The 22064-nt window shown below is 53.8% G+C and overlaps 3 protein-coding genes across 7 annotated transcripts in view; all 3 read left to right on the plus strand.

Annotated features, from left to right (window-relative positions):
• Positions 1–15245, plus strand: part of CLIP3 (CAP-Gly domain containing linker protein 3) — a 20366-nt gene extending 5121 nt beyond the window's left edge. For both annotated transcript variants that reach the window (XM_023198181.3, XM_023198180.3), the window contains 12 exons: positions 2991–3130; positions 3217–3310; positions 3514–3675; positions 3997–4115; positions 5625–5861; positions 10363–10498; positions 10642–10770; positions 11961–12104; positions 12174–12297; positions 12467–12531; positions 12935–13007; positions 13695–15245. In XM_023198181.3, the coding sequence (XP_023053949.1) occupies positions 2991–3130; positions 3217–3310; positions 3514–3675; positions 3997–4115; positions 5625–5861; positions 10363–10498; positions 10642–10770; positions 11961–12104; positions 12174–12297; positions 12467–12531; positions 12935–13007; positions 13695–13749 (1478 nt within the window). In that variant the 3' untranslated portion in view covers positions 13750–15245. The remainder of the gene's footprint in view (positions 1–2990; positions 3131–3216; positions 3311–3513; positions 3676–3996; positions 4116–5624; positions 5862–10362; positions 10499–10641; positions 10771–11960; positions 12105–12173; positions 12298–12466; positions 12532–12934; positions 13008–13694) is intronic.
• Positions 15246–15650: 405 nt separating this feature from the next.
• ALKBH6 (alkB homolog 6) lies at positions 15651–20798 on the plus strand. 3 transcript variants are annotated; one of them, XM_023198174.1, is made up of 7 exons: positions 15651–15736; positions 16495–16573; positions 16829–16897; positions 18460–18520; positions 18879–19030; positions 19240–19356; positions 20366–20798. In XM_023198174.1, exons 1-7 carry the CDS (start codon positions 15678–15680, stop codon positions 20627–20629), a joined length of 801 nt encoding a protein of 266 aa, XP_023053942.1. In that variant the 5' UTR covers positions 15651–15677; the 3' UTR covers positions 20630–20798. The 3 variants fall into 3 exon arrangements, with proteins under 3 accessions (XP_023053942.1, XP_023053943.1, XP_023053944.1); XM_023198175.1 differs by having other exon boundaries at positions 19278–19356; XM_023198176.2 differs by having other exon boundaries at positions 19278–19356; positions 20272–20482.
• Positions 20748–22064, plus strand: part of SYNE4 (spectrin repeat containing nuclear envelope family member 4) — a 6411-nt gene continuing 5094 nt past the window's right edge. Inside the window, exons 1-3 of one of the 2 annotated variants that reach the window (XM_023198172.1) lie at positions 20748–20880; positions 21225–21341; positions 21528–21678. In XM_023198172.1, coding sequence (XP_023053940.1) covers positions 21235–21341; positions 21528–21678 — 258 coding nt within the window. In that variant the 5' untranslated portion in view covers positions 20748–20880; positions 21225–21234. Of the gene's footprint in view, positions 20881–20905; positions 21342–21527; positions 21679–22064 lie in introns of those variants that run through there. The other variant, XM_023198173.1, reaches the window with a different exon arrangement.

A 22064-nucleotide genomic window follows, 5' to 3' on the forward strand; every position in this document is an offset into this window, starting at 1 on the left:
GAAAGAAAGAAAGAAAGAAAGAAAGAAAGAAAGAAAGAAAGAAAGAAGGAAAGAAAGAAAGGGCATGGTGGCTCACACCAGTAATTTCAGTGCTTTGGGAAGCCAAGGTGGGAGGATCGCTTGAGCCCAGGAGTTTGAGACCAGCCTAGGCAACATAGCAAGACCCTGTTACTACAAAAAAAAATAGTGGGTATGGTGGTGTGTACTGTAGTCCCAGCTACCAGGGAGGCTGAGGCAGGAGGATCACTTGAACCCAGGAGTTCAAGGCTGTAGTGAGCTATGATCACAACATTGCATTCCAATAAGACCTTATCTTTTTTTTTTTTTTTTTTTGAGACGGGCTCCAGGGTGGAGTGCAATGGCGCGATCTTGGCTCACTGCAACCTCTGCCTTCCTGGTTCAAACGATTCTCCTGCCTCAGCCTCCTGAGTAGCTGGGATTATTGGCGCCCACCACCACGCCCAGCTAATTTTTGTATTTTTAGTAGAGATGGAGTTTCACCATGTTGGTCTGGCTGGTCTCAAACTGCTGACCTTGTGATCTGCCCGCCTTGGCCTTCCAAAGTGCTGGGATTACAGGCATGAGCCACCATGCCCAGCTAAGATCCTATCTCTTAAAAAAAAAAGAAAAGAAAGAGTAGGAGATGGAGAAGGGCGGGTGCCGATTTAGACAGTGTGGTTTGGGGAGGCCTGTCTGAGGAGATGACATTTGAGCAAAGATCTATAAAGCTTTGTGAAGATGTGTGGGAAGTCTATTCCGAGTGAGAAAAATAGCAAGTGCCAAGACCCTGAGATAGGAATTTGCTTGGCACGTGGGAGGGACAGAGGGAGCCCAATGTGGAAAATGAGGAAAGGGGAATAAGTGAGGGGAGAGGGCTGAGAACTGAGGGGCTGGATGTGCAGAGCCCTGAGGGCCATGGGGAAGACTTCAGTCTGTTCTCTGGATGAGATGGGAGCTGGAGGAGGGTTCTAAGCCAAGCAGGGCTATGATGTGACTGCAGTTCTAAAAGGAGCATGCCGACTGATTCCTGGAGACACCTTCTATGTGGCACTTCCCTGGGCTGTGTATAATCTGATCATTCATGTACTCGTTCATTCACCATGCACTGAGTTCCTGCCACGTGCCAGTGCCCTGTGCTGGATGCTGATGTCACAGAGAGCAGTACTCCTTAGAGTCGAGTGGGAGGAGACAGAAGTGCCTCTAGGCACCACCCTTGCTGGGCACAGGTTGATTCCTGCTCATAGATACATTTTATTTTATTTTTATTTTTATTTTATTTATTTATTTACTTTTTTTTTTTTTTTTCCCCGAGACGGAGTCTCGCTCCGTTGCCCAGGCTGGAGTGCAGTGGTGCCATCCCGCTCACTGCAAGCTCCGCCTCCCGGGTTCATGCCATTCTCCTGCCTCAGCCTCCCGTGTAGCTGGGACTACAGGCACCCGCCACCATGCCTGGCTAATTTTTTTTTGTATTTTTAGTAGAGATGGGGTGTCATTGTGTTAGCCAGGATGGTCTCGATCTCCTGACCTCGTGATCCGCCTGTCTCGGCCTCCCAAAGTGCTGGGATTACAGACATGAACCACCGCGCCCGGCCTATTTATTTACTTTTTTTGAGACAGAGTCTCGCTCTCTGTCCAGGCTAGAGTGCAGTGGCGCCATCTCGGCTCACTGCAGCCTTTGCCTCCCGAGTTCAAGTGATTCTCCTGCCTCAGCCTCCTGAGTAGCTGGGATTACAGGCCCCTACCACCACGCCTAGCTAATTTTTGTATTTTTGGTAGAGTCAGGGTTTCACCATGTTGGACCAGGCTGGTCTCGAACTCCTGACCTCAGGTGATCCGCCTGCCTTGGCCTCCCAAAGTGCTGGGATTACAGGTGTGAGCCACCGTGCCCAGCCTCTATTTTTATTTTTTATATTTCTAGAGACAGGGTCTTGCTCTGTTGCCTAGGCTGGCATGCAGTGGCACGATCATGGCTCACTGCAGCCTTGAACTCCTGGACTCAAGCAATCCTCCTGTCTCAATCTCCTTGAGTAGCTCCAATGCACACCACCACACATGGCTAATTTTAAAACTTTTTATAAAGACAGAGGTCTTGCTATGTTGCCCAGGCTGGTCTCAAACTTATGGGCTCGAGCAATCCTCCTGCCTTGGCCTCCCAAAGCATTGGGATTATAGATGTGAGTCACTGTGCCCAGTCATGGATACATTTTATGTGGGCTACATGGTATTTGAAACAATTGGGAGAGTTTTATTAAAAACCAGGACTTGGGCCGGGCGCGGTGGCTCAAGCCTGTAATCCCAGCACTTTGGGAGGCCGAGACGGGCGGATCACGAGGTTAGGAGATCGAGACCATCCTGGCTAACACGGTGAAACCCCATCTCTACTAAAAAATACAAAAAACTAGCCGGGCGAGGTGGCGGGCGCCTGTAGTCCCAGCTACTCCGGAGGCTGAGGCAGGAGAATGGCTTAAACCCGGGAGGCGGAGCTTGCAGTGAGCTGAGATCCGGCCACTGCACTCCAGCCTGGGCGAGGGAGCGAGACTCCGTCTCAAAAAAAAAAAAAAAAAAAAAAACCAGGACTTCCAGCTTTATTTATTTTTGCTCTGGGGATTCAGCCAAACTTCACTCATACTCTCACAGGGCAACAGTGGGTGAGGTCAGTAGCAGTCCCCCTGGACATGCAGACTCCAAGGTACTGCACTCTCTGTCCGGCTTTTGTTTCAGGGGGTGGAGTTTGCTGCTATTTGGGAATTGCCTGATCTTCCAATTTTTCAAGACACACTGGGCATCAAGATTTTTATGTGAACCCACCTGAGTTTGAAACCTCATGCTGGCCACACAGAAAATGCCTGTGGGTTGACTGTGGCCCATGTGCCACCAGCTTGAGATCCCGCATTAGAGGCTCTAAAAGGCAAAGACCTAGAGCTCCCCTACTGAGGCTGGAAGGAGGGGGTCAGTTGCGTGGGGTGACCTTGGACCTCTTGCCACCCCAGCTTTCACCTTCTTCGATCCCAATGACCCGGCGTGCCAGGAGATCCTGTTTGACCCTCAGACCACCATCCCCGAGCTGTTTGCCATTGTGCGCCAGTGGGTGCCCCAAGTTCAGCACAAGATAGATGTCATCGGCAATGAGGTAAGAACACTGGGGAAACCAGGGAGAGTGGAGATGTGGTTCCCCACATGTGTGGGTGACCCTCCCTGCTCCCCTGGTACTCACAGATTCTGCGCCGAGGCTGCCATGTGAACGATCGTGACGGGCTGACCGACATGACACTGCTCCACTATGCGTGCAAGGCTGGGGCCCACGGAGTCGGTGAGGGCCCCCACCTCCAAGTCATGAGCCCCAAAGCCTAGGCCCCCAGACCCAACACGCTGAAAACCACCCAGAACTCAGGCCCCATCTGGAACCCGAAGCTTCAGATCCCAAAGTATAGTCCCTGAGGCACAGGGCCCTCCCCGTACACTGGGCCCATGCTCTGGAATGGGGGTTCCAAGCTGATCCGGCCTATCGTGCAGGGGACCCCGCGGCAGCCGTACGCCTCTCGCAGCAGCTGCTGGCGCTGGGCGCAGATGTGACCCTGCGCAGCCGCTGGACCAACATGAACGCGCTTCACTACGCGGCCTATTTTGATGTGCCCGACCTCGTGCGTGTGCTGCTGAAGGGCGCGCGGCCGCGAGGTGAGGAGGAGAGCCCTGGCTGGGAGGGGGCAAGGACCTGGGTGAGGGATGCGGAGACCCAGGTGAGGGCCAGGCTGCGAGGGAAAGGAGGATGGCGATCTGAGGAGACAGCGGGAGGCTGGAGGCGTGGGAGAGGGGGCTCAGTGGACTACCACTCTAGGGAGGGGCGCGGCCGCGAAGGGGAGTGGGGCTCCGAGGTGGGGGCGGGGCTCCACGTCGGAGGCTCTGGGACCTGCAAGTTAAGAGATGAGCCCCGAGGTAGGAGGAGGGCTGGGGTCCCACAGGCGCTCACCCGGAACCCCTCCTCTTGCCCACTTCCAGTGGTGAACTCCACGTGCAGTGACTTCAACCACGGCTCAGCCCTGCACATCGCTGCTTCTAGCCTGTGCCTGGGCGCCGCCAAATGTTTGCTGGAGCACGGCGCCAACCCTGCACTGAGGGTACTGCCACCCTTGCCCAGAACCCGTTACCCTCCTGCTCCCGTCCTCCCCCACTTCCCTCCAGCAGGTTTCTGTGTTTCCCGTGACTTCCCAGATACTACAAATGTCTGTACATTCAGCAAATGCAGTAACAGCTGAAATTTGCCTAGTGTTCATTACATGTCGGGTGAAGTCTATTATAAGCCTTGTTTTACAATGGGGAAACTGAGGCAGAGATTAAGGGATCTGCCCAGGGTCATCCAGCCTACCCCGTGGCAGTACATAACAGCATTTCAAGGACATGAGGAAAGTAAGTCGAGGCCCTCTGTGAATGAGAGGGTTGGTCCCCTCCTAAGCCCTCAATATGATCTTTGATTTCCAACCCATGCATTACCAGGCTCCATCCACAATGCTAATTACTCTGCAGCTGTCCAGGCACCAGTATCTTGGGGGAACATGGCCTGTGTCCCTGAGACCCTGCCTCTCCCCATTCCCCACTGGCCCAGAGTTTGACTCCTGACTATATACCACAGGAGCCCACTCTCACTCTCTCTCTCTTTTTTTTTTGAGACGGAGCCTGGCTCTGTCATCCAGGCGGGATTGCAGTGGTGCAATCTCTGCTCACTGCAACCTCTGCCTACCAGGTTCAAACGATTCTCCTGCCTCAGCCTCCTGAGTAGGTGGAATTATAGGCACGCGCCACCACACCTGGCTAATTTTTGTATTTTTAGTAGAGATGGAATTTCACCATGTTGGTCAGGCTGGTCTCGAACTCCTGACCTCAGGTGATCTGCCTACCTCGGCCTCACAGAGTGCTAGGATTACAGGCATGAGCCACTGCACCCGGCCCACAGGAACCCATTCTCAATGTTCATCTCCCACATGTCCTAATTACAGGCTTGGGGTCTCCAGAGATTGCTTCCCTGGGGGCGTGACCTACAGCACTGAAGTGTCGCCCTCATCCCTACTGCCTACAGCCCCAGGCCCACCCTCAATTACTTGACACACCCCCAGCCCTGGGTCTCACGGGTGGGTTTCCCGGGGATGTGGTCTGCTCCTTTCTGCACTGCCCCTTCTTTTTTTTTTTTTTTTTTTTGAGATGGAGTCTCGCTCTGTCACCCAGGCTGGAGTGCAGTAGCATGATCTCAGCTCACTGCAACCTCTGCTTCCTAGATTCAAGGGATTCTCCTGCCTCAGCCTCCCGAGTAGCTGGGATTACAGGCACACGCCACCACACCCGGCTAATTTTTGTATTTTTGGTAGAGACAAGGTTTCACCATGTTGACCAGGGTGGTCTTGAACTCCTGACCTCAAGCGATCTGCCTGCCTCGGACTCACAACGTACTGGGATTACGGGCATGAGCCACCTTACCCGGCCTTGCCCTGCCCCTTCTTATTCCCAGGTTGGCCCAGGGTATGACCTAGTCCTACCCCTGCATCACCCAGACTGGTGGTCTCTAGGGTCAGGGCCTCCATGGGGGTGTGGCCTGTGCCATTGAGTCCCCGCCCCCTCTTCCCATTGGCCCCCAGAATCGAAAAGGACAGGTGCCGGCGGAGGTGGTCCCAGATCCTATGGACATGTCCCTGGACAAGGCAGAGGCGGCGCTGGTGGCCAAGGAGCTGCGGACACTTCTGGAAGAGGCGGTGCCGCTATCTTGCGCCCTCCCCAAGGTCACGCTACCCAACTATGACAACGTCCCAGGCAATCTCATGCTTAGCGCACTGGGCTTGCGCCTGGGAGACCGCGTGCTGCTGGATGGCCAGAAGGTCAGGGGTTGGGGTGTGTGTTGGCGTGGTGGGTGGGGGTGGGACTCGGCCCCTTAATTCCTTGGAGCTGTGTCCTTGGGCAGAGTGCAGTCCGTCCCCTTTGTCTGCTTGCCATCCTAACTATCCACCCAGTATTTGATTTCGTCTCAGTTGTTCTGTGGGTGTCTCCTTTGAGCCTCACCCTGTGCTGAGCTCTCCATCCAGGGGGGGAAACAACTCATCATCTGACAGTGACGGCCGAGAGAGGTCATGGCTGCCATGGGGAGGGGTAAGCAGAGATATCTGCGCAGCTCTGTGCACCTGTGGCTCCCCCTGGGTCTTGTGGTCCTCGATCAGGCCCCTCTGCTCTCAGAGGCAAGTCTGGCTAGGAAAGTCCAGGCCAGAGTGATTAGAGTGTGATGGGGAATGCACCCAAATTGCAGATGTGGAGGAGCAAGCCAGGGAAAAAAAGGGAGAAAGGAGTCTCAGCTAGGGGTAGCAGGTATCACAGCCCAGAGGGCAGAGAGAATCTTCATTTATCTAGGGACTCCAAGTTCATTTCCTGGTGTCCCTCAGGCTCCATACGGGACCCAGTCTGTCCTTAGGGAGGGAGGGCTGTGTCTGCCCCTGCCCTGCTCTCATGGAGCTCCACTTGTAATGAAGCGGAGACAGTCAAGAAAGTAAACCTCTGGTTGAGATAATTTCTGGGTTGGGCATGGTGGTTTAAACCTGTAATCATGAGCCCCAAAGCCTAGGCCCCCAGACCCAACACGCTGAAAACCACCCAGAACTCAGGCCCCATCTGGAACCCGAAGCTTCAGATCCCAAAGTATAGTCCCTGAGGCGCAGGGCCCTCCCCGTACACTGGGCCCATGCTCATTTTGGGAGGCTGAGGTGGGAGGATCACTTGAGGCCAGGAGTTGTTAGAGGCCAGGAGTTTTTAGAGGCCAGGAGTTTAACAACTCCTGACCGACCTGGGCAACATAGCGAGATCCCGCCTCTACTGAAACAAACAAACAAACAAACAAAAGTAATTTCTGGTAGCAACAAGGGCTGTGAACACCATTACATGTTTGGATTTAGTAAATTGTCCCTGGCTGAATGCTGGGGTGGTTTTAGCTGGGGTGTTCTGAGAAGGCTTCTCTAAGGAGGTGATGTCCAGACTAAGGAAAGAGCTTCCTCTGCAAAGATAAGGAAGCAGAGGATACAGTAGGTATGGAGACACAGAGGCAGGAAGGGGCAGTTGTGATGAGGGAGTTATGGGAAGCGGGGTGAGGTGGAGAGGTCAGCAAGGCTGGGTCACAGCAGACCTGTAGGCTACCGGAAGGAGTTTGAATTTTGTTTTTGTTTTTTTGAGATGGGTCTCGCTCTGTCACCCAGGCTGGAGTGCAGTAGCACGATCTTGGCTCACAGCAACCTCTGCCTCCCGGATTCAAGCTGTTCTCATGTCTTAGCCTCCCGAGTAGCTGGGATTACAAGTGTGTGCCAACAAGCCTGGCTAATTTTTTATTTTTATTTTTAGTAGCAATGGGTTTCGCCATGTTGGCCAGGCTGGTTTCAAACTCCTGCCCTCAAGTGATCCACCCGCCTTGGCTCCCAAAGTGCTGGGATTACAGGCATAAGCAACTGCACACGGCCCCATCCAGAAAGCATTCTGATGGTGCACGATCTAATCGTATCCATTGCACAATTCTGAAAGAAGTTTGGGTTGACTCTTCCCATTTTGTAAGCCAGACCGCAAGAGCCTCCAACAGGTGAAAACCTTTATCTGAAGACATGGAATACCAATCACTGCCCCTTAGAGAAGCAGCATAGCACAGCGTCATGGGCTCAGGCCCAGAGACTTGCCCAGGTAAATCTCAGCTGTGCAACTTCCCAGCTGTGGGACCTGGAGCCAGTGATTCTGCCTCTCTGGGCATCAATGTCTTCATCTGTAAATGGAGATGATAATAGTACCCACCTTAGGGGGCTGGTTGAGGTTTAAATTAATTAAAATGCATAAGGCCATTAGAACAGAGTCCAGTGCATACTAAATGCTCTTTGTGTGTGCCAGGCACTGTTCTAGTCCCTCCACCAACCCTCTAAGATCAGCACTAATTGATTAGCCAATTATATAGACAAGAAACTGAGACATGGAGAGGTGAATGAGCCTCCCATAATGATGATAACCACACTTACTAAAGGCTTTTAGTGAACTTTACACATTAAGCAACTTTACATGTATTAAAAATGTTTCCGCCTAATGTGGTGACTCATGCCCATAGTCCCAGCACTTTGGGAGGCTGAGGCAGAAGGATCGCTTGAGCTCAGGAGTTCGAGACCAGCCTGGGCAACATAGTGAGACCACATCTCCACTAAAAATGAAAAAATTAACCAGGCATGGTGGCGCACACCTGTAGTCCTGGCTACTCAGGAGGCTGAAGTGAGAGGATCACTTGTGCCCAGGAGTTTGAGGCTGCACTGTGCTGAGATCATGCCACTGCACCCCCAGCCTGGGTGACAAAGCGAGACCTTGTCTCAAAAAAAAAAAAATGTTTCCATCAGACAATCACGCCATGAGGTATCTTACTATCTCTATTTTACAGATGAAACTGAGGTTCAAGAAGTCCCCTGACCAAAGTTACAGCATGATAATAGCTAACAGACTGGGCAGAGTGGCTTCACACCTATAATCCCAGCACTTTGGGAGGCCAAGATGGGGAGGATTGCTTGAGGCCAGGAGCTTAATACTAACGTGGGGGGCAACATGGGGATACTCCATTTCTATTTTTAAAAACAAGTTTTGTTGTTGTTGTTGTTGTTTTAATTAGCCAGGCTTTGGTGGCGTGCACCTGTAGTCCCAGCTACTTGGGAGACTGAGGAGCGAAGATTGCTTGAACCCAGGAGTTCAAGGTTACACTGAGCTATGATTGCACCACTGCACTCCAGCCTGGGCCACAGAGTGAGACCCTGTCTCTAAAATAGAAAAAAACTATTTTTCAATAACGAATACTTGCTGATCCTTTACTTAATGCCAAGCCTGTTCTCAGGGTTTTAATTTCTCTATGACAGCCCTGTCCAACAGAGCTTTCTGTATTGGTGGAAATATTCTGTGTCTGTGCTGTTCAGTAAAGTAGCTACAAGCCACATGTGACAATTGAGCACTTGAAATATGACTAGTGTGACTGGGGAAATGCACTTTTAGTTTAAATTTATTGATTTTTATTTTTATTTATGTTTTTTCTTGAGACAGAGTCTTGCTCTGTTGTCCAGGCCGGAGTGCAATGGCGCTATCTGGTCTCACTGCAACACTCCAGGGTTCAAGCAATTCTCCTGCCTCAGCCTCCCGAGTAGCTGGGGTTACAGGCGTGTGCCACCACGCCCAGCTAATTTCTGTGTTTTTAGTAGAGATGGGGGTTTCAGCATGTTGGCCAGGCTGGTCTTGAATTCCTGACCTCAGGTGATCTTCGCACCTCGGCCTCCCAAAGTGCTGGGATTACAGGTGTGAGCCATCGCGCCCGGAGACTAAATTTATTTATTTTTAAATTAAAAAATTATCTGAGTCTTGTTCCTAAGGCATGTATTTATTTATTTTTGAGACAGGGTCTTGCTCTGTTGCCCAAGCTGAAGTGCAGTGGCACAGTCATAGCTCACTGCACCCTTGAACTCCTGGGCTCAAGCGATCCTCCCACCTCAGCCTCCCAAGTAACTGGGACTACAGGCTTGAGCTACTGCACCTGGCTACCTTTTTTCTTTCTTTTACAGAGAATAGGGTCTTGCTGCCTTTGTATTTTGGAACAGATTAAGATGAGAGGGTCTCGCCATTTTCACCCAGGCTGGTCTGAAACTCCCGGCCTCAAGTAATCCCCCAGCCTTGGCCTCCCAAAGTGTTGGGATAACAGGCATGAGCCACCGCAGCCAGCCTTAGTTTAAGTTTAAATTGTTGGCCAGGCACAGTGGCTCATGCCTGTAATCCCAGCACTTTGGGAGACTGAGGCGGGTGGATCACCTGAGGTCAGGAGTTCCAGACCAGCCTGACCAATATGGTGAAACCCCGTCTCTACTAAAAATACAAAAATTAGCCAGGCGTGGTGGTGCACACCTGTAGTCCCAGCTACTTGGGAGGCTGAGACGGGAGAATTGCTTGAACCCAGGAAGCAGAGTTTGCAGTGAGCCAAGATCATGCCACTGCACTCCAGCCTGGCAACAGAGCGAGACTCCGTCTGAAATAATAATAAAATAATAATAATAATAATAATAATAAATACATTTAAATTGTCCTACGTGGCTAGTCACTATTCACTATATGAGACAGGGCAACTCTTTAACAATCCTATAAGGTGAGTATAATTTGTTCCCATTTCACAGCAAAGGAAGTTGAGGCACAGAGAGGTTAACTCATGTAGCCAGCAAATGGTGATGTGTGACCTGGGGTTTGGGCCCAGGGTGGCCTTATGCACCCCACCTTGCTGCCTGTGTGCGAGCACTCCACGTTGGCCTCCCAGCATTCCGTCCTCAGCCATCACCTCCCTTCTCTCCCCAGACGGGCACACTACGGTTCTGTGGGACTACGGAGTTTGCCAGCGGCCAGTGGGTGGGCGTGGAGCTGGACGAGCCTGAGGGCAAGAATGATGGCAGCGTTGGGGGCGTTCGGTACTTCATCTGCCCCCCCAAGCAGGGTTAGTCCCACCTGGGGCCCAAGAGGGGTGCGGCCGGGGGTCCACTTAGCAGTTCTGATGCTGCTGACTGGGAAATAGGGGATGGGGGTGGGGGCTGAGGGCAGAGGCTTGGACAACACCAGGCTCGAACTCTGTACTTGTAGGTCTCTTTGCCTCCGTGTCCAAGATCTCCAAGGCAGTGGACGCACCCCCCTCCTCTGTCACCTCTACGCCCCGGACCCCCCGGATGGACTTCTCCCGTGTCACCGGCAAAGGCCGCAGGGAACACAAAGGTCAGAGAGGGGATCCTGGTGGGAAGAGCGAGTTTGGGGATGTTGTGTGGGTAGCTCAGCTTCTGTGACTCAGTTTCTCCTCAGGCCCAAACTCCAGTTTTGGAAGACAAGCTCTGAGTTCCCGACTTCTGTGACTCAGTTTCCCCTTTGGCTCAGTACTGGTCCCCCCTAGTTCTTAGAAGACCTTTGGGTTCCCTGCCCTCTGTGACTTAGTTTCCTCTTAGGTCCAAAGGTCTCCCCCAGGTTTAGGGAAGAATCTGTGGAGATCCTGGCTTTGGTCATTTGATTTACTTTTTTTTTTTTTTTTGAGACAAGAGTCTTGCCCTGTTGCCCAGGCTGGAGTGTGGTGGCGCGATCTTGGCTCACTGCAACCTCTGCCTCCCGGGTTTAAGCGATTCTCGTGCCTCAGCCTCCCAAGTAGTTGGGATTACAGGCGCCCACCACATCCGGCTAATGTTTGTATTTTTTTTGTAGAGACAGGGTTTTGCCATGTTGGCCAGGCTGGTCTCAAACTCCTGACCTCAAGTGATCCACCTGCCTCGGCCTCTCAAAGTGCTAGGATTACAGGCCTGTGCTACTGCACCCAGCCTGATTTACTCTCAGACCCAAATTCTCCCTTCTTTTTTTTTTTTTTTTTTTTTTGAGATGGGGTCTCGCTCTGTCGCCCAGGCTGGAATGTGGTGGCACAATCTCGGCTCACTGCAAGCTCCGCGTCCCAGGTTCACGCCATTCCGCCTCAGCCTCCCGAGTAGCTGGGACTTCAGGCGCCTGCCACCGCGCCCAGCTAATGCTTTGTATTTTTAGTAGAGATGGGGTTTCACCGTGGTCTGGATCTCCTGACCTCATGATCCGCCTGCCTCGGCCTCCCAAAGTGCTGGGATTACAGGCATGAGCCACTGCGCCTGGCCTTTCCTTTCATTTTAAAAGGACAGTTTCTGGGTTCCTGACTTCTGACTCACTTTTTCCTAATCCAACATATCCTCAGCTTTGAGAAAGGATTTTGGGGTTCTTCAGGTTCTCTGACTTGGTTTCCTTTCAGGCCTAAAGCCCCTTCCTAATTCTCTGGCATCTGGGATTCAGTTTCACTTCAAACCCAGAACAGGGTTTCTACCTTGGGGTTTTCCAGGTGGCATGGGGTTCCCAAAGCTGGCATCACCCCCCTACCCACCTCCTGCACCTTCTTCCCTTAGGCAAGAAGAAGACCCCATCATCCCCATCTCTGGGCAGCTTGCAGCAGCGTGATGGGGCCAAGGCCGAGGTTGGAGACCAGGTCCTTGTCGCGGGCCAGAAGCAGGGGATCGTGCGCTTCTATGGGAAGACAGACTTTGCCCCAGGTGAGGATGGGGACTCTGGGCCGGGGGCCAGGCAGGGCCTTGAGAAATCCTGACACCCTCGTGCTGTAGGTTACTGGTATGGCATTGAGCTGGACCAGCCCACAGGCAAGCATGACGGCTCTGTCTTCGGCGTCCGGTACTTCACTTGCCCCCCGAGGCATGGGGTCTTCGCACCAGCATCCCGTATTCAGAGGTGAGCCCAAACTTCTAGCCCCAACCCAGGGTACCACCTGGAGCCCTGATCCCCCGTCAGATGGCCTCCTCCTCCCAGACCAGCAGGACAGTGTGGACACCCCTCAGCCCCCAGTCAGACTCTGGCCTCTTGTGGCTCTGACCTCTCCCCCATCCCCGTGTCTCCTCAGGATTGGCGGATCCACTGATCCCCCTGGGGACAGTGTTGGAGCCAAAAAAGTGCATCAAGTGACAAGTGAGTTGGGAGATGATATGTGGGGAGTGTAAGTTTGGGGATGGGAGGAAGGGTCCTAGGTTCTCAGGTATATACTGGTGACAGTCTCTGGTATTTAATGGGGGACACAGGGTCCAGGAAAATGATGAGACAAGGTCCCCAAAAAGATGGGTGCTGAAGGGTATGAGGAAGTTAGCAACAAGGCTCTTTGGGGACATGAGATTGAGCAGATACTGGGGAAAGGGATAGTCAATGGGGGACATGGTGGGAATTATGGACAAGGGGCCCAGATGGGTATTGGGAATGTGGGATCCAGGTAGGGGCTGGAGACATGGGGAGGTATTAATGAGAAGGGGTCTGAATGAGTATTGAGGACACAGGTGGTCTGTCATCCCCTCACTTGACATCCTGACCTCCTCTTCAGTGACGCAGCCCAAACGCACCTTCACCACAGTCCGGACCCCAAAGGACATTGCATCAGAGAACTCCATTTCCAGGTGTGTGGCCAACCCCTGTCCCCTCTCCTATGTGACATTCAGGGAGAGGGATCCACAAGGCAGTTGGACCCAGAGATCTGGAGCTCTGGTCAGGGCTGGAAAGAGAGGTTAGGAAAACTTGTAACTTGTTAGCATACCCAGAAACAGTGTTTAGGGTGTAGGGCCCCGCACTGAATTCTAGTGACTTCCACTTTCGGGTCGGCAGTAAAGGAAGCAGAACACCCTTCACTCCACATGAGCCTCAGAATAACAGCTACAGACCAGGCGGGGTGGCTCATGCCTGTAATCCCAGCACTTTGGGAGGCCAAGGCAGCTGGATCACCTGAGGTCAGGAGTTCAAGACCAGCCTGGTCAACATAGTAAAACCCCGTCTGTACCAAAAACACAAAAATTAGCCGGACACGATGGTATACACTCTGTAGTCCCAGCTACTCGGGAGGCTGAGGCAGGAGAATTGCTTGAACCTGGGAGGCAGAGAGTGAGCTGAGATCATGCCACAGCACTCCAGCCTGGGTGACATGGAGACTCCGTCTCAGAAAACAAACAAACAAACAAACCACAGCCAGAGAGGTAGAGGCAAAATCCAGAAAGGCCTGATAGCAAACACCGGGGGAAAGGCTGGGGGTGATGGGTGCAGATGTCCCCGCTGCCTGCCTAAGGGCATGACCCTGTCATTCTCCTTTCCAGGTTGCTGTTCTGCTGCTGGTTCCCCTGGATGCTGAGGGCAGAGATGCAGTCTTAGAGGCCCTGGACACCTGACAAAGAGACAGAGTCCCCACTAGCATCTCCTGACACCCGAAGAGCCCTGAGTCACCCTGAGATAGAGATTCCCAGTAACACATCCAGAGTAGAGACCCCTGTTAGCCAGCCCTCGATCATTGAGGCCCCATTATTAACAGATAGCCCCATAATAACCCCCAAATACAGACCCCATTTCACCCAGAAAGAGATTCCCTGAGTAGCACCTTCAGGCTAGTCCCTATCCCCAACCCCACAGAGCAGATTCCCAGATTAACAGATTTCCACATCACCCCAAATGATGGTGACCCTCTCCACATAACGCATTACAACAGAACATTCTTGAATCACCCAACCCTGGATCAGAAACTTCCCCATTAACAAACACTCCCCACTAAGTCCTCTTGAAATAAACATAGGCCACACGCCCAAAGCAAAAGAGCAACAGACGTTCATGTCATTGTTCCCCATTTAACATCAGTCCCCTCAAGATGTCGTGACCCCATGGTCACCCTGAAGCCCTTACACTCCAGCCCCTCAATCAGAGACTTCCTTCATTAACAAAGACCCTTGTTCTTACCCCTCAAGAGAAACCCACCATAACCAGCCCACTGTCACCCCTAATTTACAGACACCAAAACAGTCCTGGAAGTGCTAATTACAGGACCCCCAAGTCTTCCTACCCTCTGCACCCTCAAGAAACCCCCAGTGCCTTGTATGAAGCCCACCCCACATGGCCCACAGCTCCTGTGCTGGCCAGGCTCCCAGAAAATTATCTATTTTTTAAGTAACGACTTCCCCCTTTGGGGAACCCCAAAATTTGGAGGCCCCACTCTAGGACTCTGGGGATCCCAAACCCTAGAGTACACACATCCCAAACTCCCCTGTGCCCTCAAGTCCTACAGCCCCTAGAAGACCCCAATGCCCTAACTCCCAGGACCCCCGAATCATGGAATCCCCAAATCCCCAGGGAATCCCAAATTTGAAAATCCAATCCCAAGCCACCAGGAAACCCAATCATGAGGTCGCTGTGCCTGGTATGGAGGAGACTGCAGTCAGAATATGCATTCCAGGCTCCCAGGCACCTCAAGCCCTATTGACAGGCACCAGGAAACCCCACACAGGAATTCCCATCCCTGGAAACTGGAGAATTTCAATGCCCCGAGTCCACGGATTTCAAGACACCAAATTCCAAGATCCCCAGCCCTAAGGGAACCCCAAATCCTAAAGCCTCCATCTCTAGTAAATGGAAGGCCCCAAGGCCCTGAGGGGATCCCAAATCCTGGAACCCCGATTTCAACCTACGTTCTAGTCACTGGCCTCAAAGGACCCCACAGCACCTGGGCCCGACCAACAGCCCGAGGGAGAACCTGAAGGCCCAGGGAGTCCAGGGCGGACCTGGGGCCCCAACCACCAAGGACAGCTCACGACTGCCCCTTCACTGCATGTCCCCAAACTCAGCATGACTCCTGTCCTCTTCAATAAAGACGTTTCTATGGCCTCTCTGTGTCGGGTCATTGTTTGGGGGTTTCCCTTGCTGGGAGAAGACGGGAAAGGAGGTGCTTCCTTCAGTCTCGCCTCCCTGCGGCGTGGGCACCGGCTGGCGCTGGCCGCGGGAAGTCCTTCTAGCAGCCTCTCGTATCTTCCCGCGGCTGTCACGGCTGCATTCCCCCGTCCCGCCCATCCGGGTCCACTTGGCCTCTGGCCCGGTTCAGTTCTTAAGTTCTGATTGGCCAGTGCCAGATGACGATGCCCTGCCCACGCCCTCCTGCCAATGGCTCAGAGACCAGGAGGCGCGGCCTATCCCTGGGAGAGGATGAAGTGGGAGGGCGAATACTGAGTGAGAGCGCCGATTGGGTGGAAGGCGGGCCCTTGAGGCCTCTGGGAGCTCCCATTGGCCTGCGAGCTCAGCGCCTGTAATGTGGGGCGGAAATGGCTGGGAGGGGGATGGGGATGTTGAATTTGGAAATTGGAGGGGACGCTGGTGGACGGTCAGTTTTGGGGAATGCTGGGGGTAGAGATGGGTGTTAGGAAGGCTGGAATTGGGGATCCGGGGGACCCCAGAGTAGGAGTCAGAGGAAGCTCAGAGCTTGGAGTCCTAAAAGGCTCAGAGTCGGGGGTCTGGGTCTGAAGGATTCAGGGAGGGAAGAAGGTTTGGGAGTCAGCCTCAGAGCTAAAGATCCCAGGGTGCTGGAGTGAAGGGGCACTCAGGAAGGGAAATCCGAGGGGCGTCCAAATGGGAGGATCCGAGGAGGCTGAGGGTGGACATATCTGAGGAGGCTCAGGTTGGGGTCACAGGGGTGCACAGAATGGGATTCGGTGGGGGGCGGGGGTCGCTGAGTGTTGATAGCCGGGCTCACAGTTGAAGGTCTGAAGCGAGATCTCAAGGTGTTTAAAGGAGTTCTGGGGTGCAGCCCTGGGGGCTGTATGTAGAGCTTTTGAGAAAGGCTCCCTGTGTGTGGGGCCAGACAACGTTATCTGTGGGAGGATTGAGAGGGCGTATGTGTAGTTTGATGGGCCCTTAGTAAACAGAGTAATGGGGGATTATTCTTGGGGTTCATTGTTTCCGGGCGTGGAGTCTAGGGGCTCTCTGTGTGGCTTGTAAGATGCTGAAGTTTCAGCTTTTAGAGACCAAGTGAGTTTCAGAAGAGGGCTGAGGTGAGGCCTGGCCTGTGATGGGGTGGAAGGCTGCGCTGTGGTGTTAGGGTGGGAGGCCTAGTGACTTCAGCGTGTCCTCCCCTCCCTACAGGATTAGGTGCAAGGAGTTGGTGTTGATGGAGGAGCAGGACGCCAGAGTCCCAGCCCTGGAACCATTCAGAGTGGAGCAGGTTGTCAGAACTCGGGGTGCAGAGGGTGAAGGAGGCAGGCTGACTCCTGAGTTCTTGCGTTGGGACTGCCCCCTTCCTTCAAATTCATTCTTACTGTCAGAGTCCATTCTGGAATGGCACTGGTCCCTTGACTTCAGACCCTGACCTGTCTGAGGACATCCTGAGCCTGTCTCCAGGCATAGGGGTTCCTCTGTGATGATATGTCCTCTGTGTGGGTTGAAAGGCCACATCTTCAAGGAGGTCTCTCTATCCTAGGCACCACCTGTAATCTACTATGTCCCAGACTTCATCTCCAAAGAAGAGGAGGAGTATTTGCTTCGACAGGTGACCTCAGTGCCCTTCTGGTCTGTTTTCCCACTCTTCCCATATTCCTCCCCAATGCCCATCCTCTGTATGAGAGCCCACAAGGCTGCAGTGAAGACCCTGGCAAAAGGAACAAGGAAGTTACAGAGCTCATACTGCCTCTACTGAGATAGCCCAATCCTGCTAGCTTAGAGAATAGGGGGTTATAAACATAGGCTGAGATAGCCCAGTTCAGATCATTGAAATTGGGGAGTAAAGAATTTAGTGTTCAGATTTCTGTGCGGAGATAGCCCAGTAAACTCTTTCCTGTGCTAAAATAGCTCAGCATAGACCCAGAACCTTTGGAATAAAGTTACCAAACACAGACCATCTATGCTGAGATGGCCCAGTCTGCATTCTGTTCTTAGGGTTTGGGGAAAGAAGAATTTACAAAGCTCAGAGTCCCTGCCCTTTGCAGCCCCAGAGCCTGTTACAAAGCACAGATCTTCCCTGTGTTGGAGTAACCCACTGATCTTGAGTCCAGGAAAAAATTAGCTACAGAACACAGACTTTTTTGCTGAGATAGCCCATTCCAGACCTTTGTGTTCTTGGCATTGAAAAATCTACATATTATAGAATTTCTGGGCTGAAATAGCCCAGTACAGCTCCATAACCATGAAGGGAATGAGTAGATTATCAACTAGAGCATAGACTTGTTGGACTGAGATAGCCCATTCTAGACCATTAGGATCTTGGCAGTGGAAGATTTTCAAAGTACTTTCTTTGCTGTGCTGAGATAGCCCAGCTTTGCATGTTTCCTTCCCCAGGCAATAGGAACAAGGAGGCTGCAGAACTCAAACTGTCCTCAGAGAGCCCAGGAATCAGGAATTTTTGTTTGTTTTTTTTTTTGAGACAATCTTGCTCTGTCGCCCAGGCTGGACTGCAGTGGCGTGATCTCAGTTCACTGTAGCCTCCGCCTCCTGGGTTCAGCCAATTCTTGTGTCTCAGTCTCCTGAGTAGCTTGGATTGCAGGTGTGTGCCACCACCCTGCCTCCCCGGTTCAAGCAATTCTCCTGCCTCAGCCTCCCAAGTAGCTGGGATTACAGGTGCGTGCCACCACGCCCAGCTAAATTTTGTATTTTTAGTAGAGACGGGGTTTCCCCATGTTGGCCAGGCTGGTCTCGAACTCCTGACCTCAAGTGATCTGCCCCTCTCGGCCTCCCAAAGTGCTGGGATTACAGGCGTGAATCACCGGGTTTGGCACGGAATCAGGAAATTAGAATGCAGACTATTGGCTGGGCCAAAAACGCCCTGTCCAGCCCCAGCACTCTGAGTAGATTTTGAGACCCACAACTCTCAGACCATGGTTGTGCAGCCCTGATTGCTAAATCCTGGTAGACATGGATGGGCTTTGAGGCCAAAGGCATTCCCAGGAAAGAAAGCAAATCACAAAATCCTAGGAACCTACCGCCCCAGGGAATGGTCACACAGACACTGAGATGACCCATTTCCACTCCGGAGGTAAAGGCCCCTATGTTGACCTAGGTGGGAAAATCATAGAGGTGTGATCCTGAGAAAGGAGTGACCCCCTTCCCACCTCCTAGGTTTTTAATGCCCCAAAGCCAAAGTGGACCCAGCTCTCTGGGAGAAAGTTACAGAACTGGGGTAAGTATCCCTGACTTGGGGCATGAGTGATTCTGGGATGTAGGCTGGGGCAGGGGACTCAGATCCAATAGACTTAAGACATCAGAGGGTCCCTGACAGCTCAAGGAGCCCCAAGAGCCAGGAGGATTTTAAAGGGGTCAGTGGAGGTCCTGAGGGATTAGCGATTTCCTGATGAGTTGGGAGTATCTGAAAGGGGCCTGTGGTCTGGAGAAGTGAGTAAACCTCTGAAGGACCCAGTGGCTATCTCCAAAGGGTCAGGGGTCCCTGAGGGGATCAGGGTGCTTCCAGCCATTGTGGAATCCCTAATGGGGAATCTGTTGCTATGGGGGAGCCCTCAGGATCCCATTGCCTTCCCCAGGTGGGCTTCCCCATCCCCGGGGGATGGTTCCTGAGCGGCTGCCCCCATGGCTCCAGCGCTACGTGGACAAAGTGTCTGACCTCAGCCTCTTTGGAGGCCTCCCAGCTAACCATGTCCTTGTGAACCAGTATCTGCCTGGGGAGGGCATCATGGTAACCACACACCCTTGGCCCGTGTCCCCCCACTCGGACTTCTGAGCCATGCTGGGGCAGAGGACCCTGTACCCACCCTCACTCATTAGGCAGCCACATCTCCCAAGCAGGCATTCACCTCCCTGTCCCTGGCTTGGGAGCCCCGCTTTGACCCAGAGGGTGGGGGTTGTGGACTCCTGCCCTGCCCAGCCCTGGTGCCCACTCCCCAGCCCCACGAGGATGGACCACTGTACTACCCGACTGTCAGCACCATCAGCCTGGGCTCCCACACCGTGCTGGACTTCTACGAGCCACGGCGGCCGGAGGATGATGACCCTACAGAACAGGTGGGCCCCCAGACACTGCCCCAACCGCTTGTAGGCACTTCAACCTCACACATCCTCCAAGATGACCTGGTCCCACATGCCTTTGGGGTACTCCTGGCACTCTCCCAGATACCTTCCCTTGTCCCCTCATGGGGTGTACCCACTTCCTCCCAGATACCCAGCCCATCTGCTTACAGGGTGCCCCACACGCCATGATTTCCAGAGGCTCCCCGATGCCCCAACCTGCTGAGTGGATGCCCCTGACTCCCTAGCAGACACTGATATCCTCAGATACCCCACCGCCATTAACTCAGGGGGGCCTCACCTCCTCCCAGATGCCCTATCTGCCCCTGCTTAGGGTGCCCCAGATGTCCTGCTACTCTAGGAATGTGATTTGGGGTGCAGGACACCCCCAGGTTCTCCTTGGCCCCTGACACATGATTTCTCTGAGTGATGCATTTCTAGCACCCCTAGAAATGCTCACAGAAACACCCCTGAACACCCTGACCCACTCCTCCTTGGGGCTTGCCCTGGAGCCCTGCATGCTCCTGGATGCTCTGATACTCCCTTAGCTGTGCGGTTGTCCTCTCATGTCCTGATATCCTTGGGGACCCCCACTGCCTCTAACCTCTGCCTCACTCTGTCCTCACCTGGTCCTGGCTTCAGCCATGCTCTCTCAGCCCAGCTCTGCCTGCATTTCCTGGGGACTGCTGATTCCTGGGTCCCAGCCCCAGCCCCAGCCCCTTGGAGATCCCAGCTGCAGCTCCCACCGTCCGCTGACCCTTTGACGCCCCCATCTGCCGCCTAGATCCTGCCCCCTCCCGAGGGACTGGAGAGCCCTCGCCCTCCCTTCCTAGCAGCCCCAGCCCAGGCCCCAGCAATTTTCACTCCTGAACCACCAAAGCCTCCATCATTGTGAGCGCACTTGCTCTTCAGCCTTTGCTGGGGACTCGCTGATCCCCGAAGCCTGCCGACCTCTCGCCCACCCCCCGACTTCTTGAGCCCCGCTGACCCTCAACCCACCCTGCAGCCTCGGCCTCCGCCCCGGCCCACCACCTCGCTACTGCTGGAACCGCGCAGCCTGCTGGTGCTCCGCGGCCCCGCCTACACGCGCCTCCTCCACGGCATCGCCGCCGCCCGCGTAGACGCGCTGGACGCCGCCTCCCCGCCGCCCAATGCGGCCGCCTGCCCTTCGGCGCGGCCTGGAGCCTGCCTGGTGCGCGGCACCCGGGTCTCGCTGACCATCCGCCGCGTGCCCCGCGTGCTGCGCGCCGGCCTTCTGCTGGGCAAGTGACCGCCAGGGCCGGGACCCCTCGGATTCCCGGGTTCCTGCCCCCTTGGGGCTGCTGTGACTCTGCGACCTTGGAACCGTGGGCAGAGGGGGCTCCCCTGGTTTATTTATTTTCCCAATAATTTTGTGTGAGCTACAGAAGACCCCATACCAAATAAACAAAAAATCTTTCCTTGGTCTTAGATTTTTATTTTTTAGGGAGCCAGATGCTTGGGTTCCTGAGGGGCGCGGCATCTAGGGTCTTAAACGAAATGGTAGGCCCCGGAGGTCAGATGTCTGGGTCCCCAGTGGGGCAGAATCCATGGCTCTTGAGGAGGTGGGGGAGGGGTTCTATCTGGAACCCTCTTGGATGGCCTGGAGTTTGCTGGGAGATTTAGCTCCTGGCCTGCTAGGGAGGAAGGAGTTAAGTGGCTCTTCTGTCACCTGAGCTGGGCATCAAATGGCCGGGTCCAGGTTCCTCTTGGAAGGGGCGGAGCCAGACCTGTCCTGGCCTCTCCTGCAGCCTCAGGCCCCGGTGACTACAGTGTAGGAGCTCTGGGACACCCTTGTCTAGCGAAGAGGTCTTACTGGCTGCCCTCACCTGACTTTGTGTCCCCAGGCCCCCAGCCATGGCCCTGTCCCTGCCTCTGGGCCCTAGATTTGGCTCAGAGCCCCTCAACCACCCACCGGGAGCACCTAGGGAGCCGGACATTGTTGGATGCACCGTCTGCACGAGGTGGGGGCCAGGGCTTTGGAAGCTTATTCCTAAGAGGGTAGGCATGGTGGCAGGGGCCATATGAGGGTAGGAGGTGCCATGGCTGTGATCGCCTGGGGACACAGGAGAGGCCGCTGGGATTGGGGTGAGGGTAGGCTGAAAAGTGAGGTGTCAAGACTCACCCAGTCACCGCCCCCTGCCTCCTAGCCCAGAGCAGGCCCAGACCCTGAGGCAGGACTCCTTGGACCCTCCTGAGCACTTCCAGGGTGGGCCAAGGGGCAATGAGCCTGCTGCTCAGCCCCCAAGATGGTCAACACCTTCTTCCTGCGAGGACCCAGCTGGGGGCAAACACTGTGAGGTGAGCTGAGGTGACCCAGACCCCTTACCTCCTCTCTGTCCCCCAGAGTCTGGCCTCCACAGTGAGGACTGGGTGATGATTCTGGAAAGGTGTTGGGTGTCTGTAGGGGGAGGGACCCTCTGGAAAAGTGTTTCAATATCTGACCAACCGGGGAGACGTATTTCTTTTTCTTCTTTTTTTTTTTTTTTTTTTCTTTTTTGAGATGGAGTCTTTCTGTCGCCTAGGCTGGAATGCAGTGGTGAGATCTCTGCTCACTGCAACCTCCGCCTCCCAGGTCCCACTGATTCTCCTGCATCAGCCACCCAAGTAGCTGGAATTACAGGTGCATGCCACTGCCCCTGGCTAATTTTTTGTATTTTTAGTAGAGATGGGGTTTCAACTTGTTG

The sequence above is a fragment of the Piliocolobus tephrosceles genome, chromosome 21 (genome assembly GCF_002776525.5).
Source record: "Piliocolobus tephrosceles isolate RC106 chromosome 21, ASM277652v3, whole genome shotgun sequence".
Lineage (NCBI taxonomy): Eukaryota > Metazoa > Chordata > Mammalia > Primates > Cercopithecidae > Piliocolobus > Piliocolobus tephrosceles.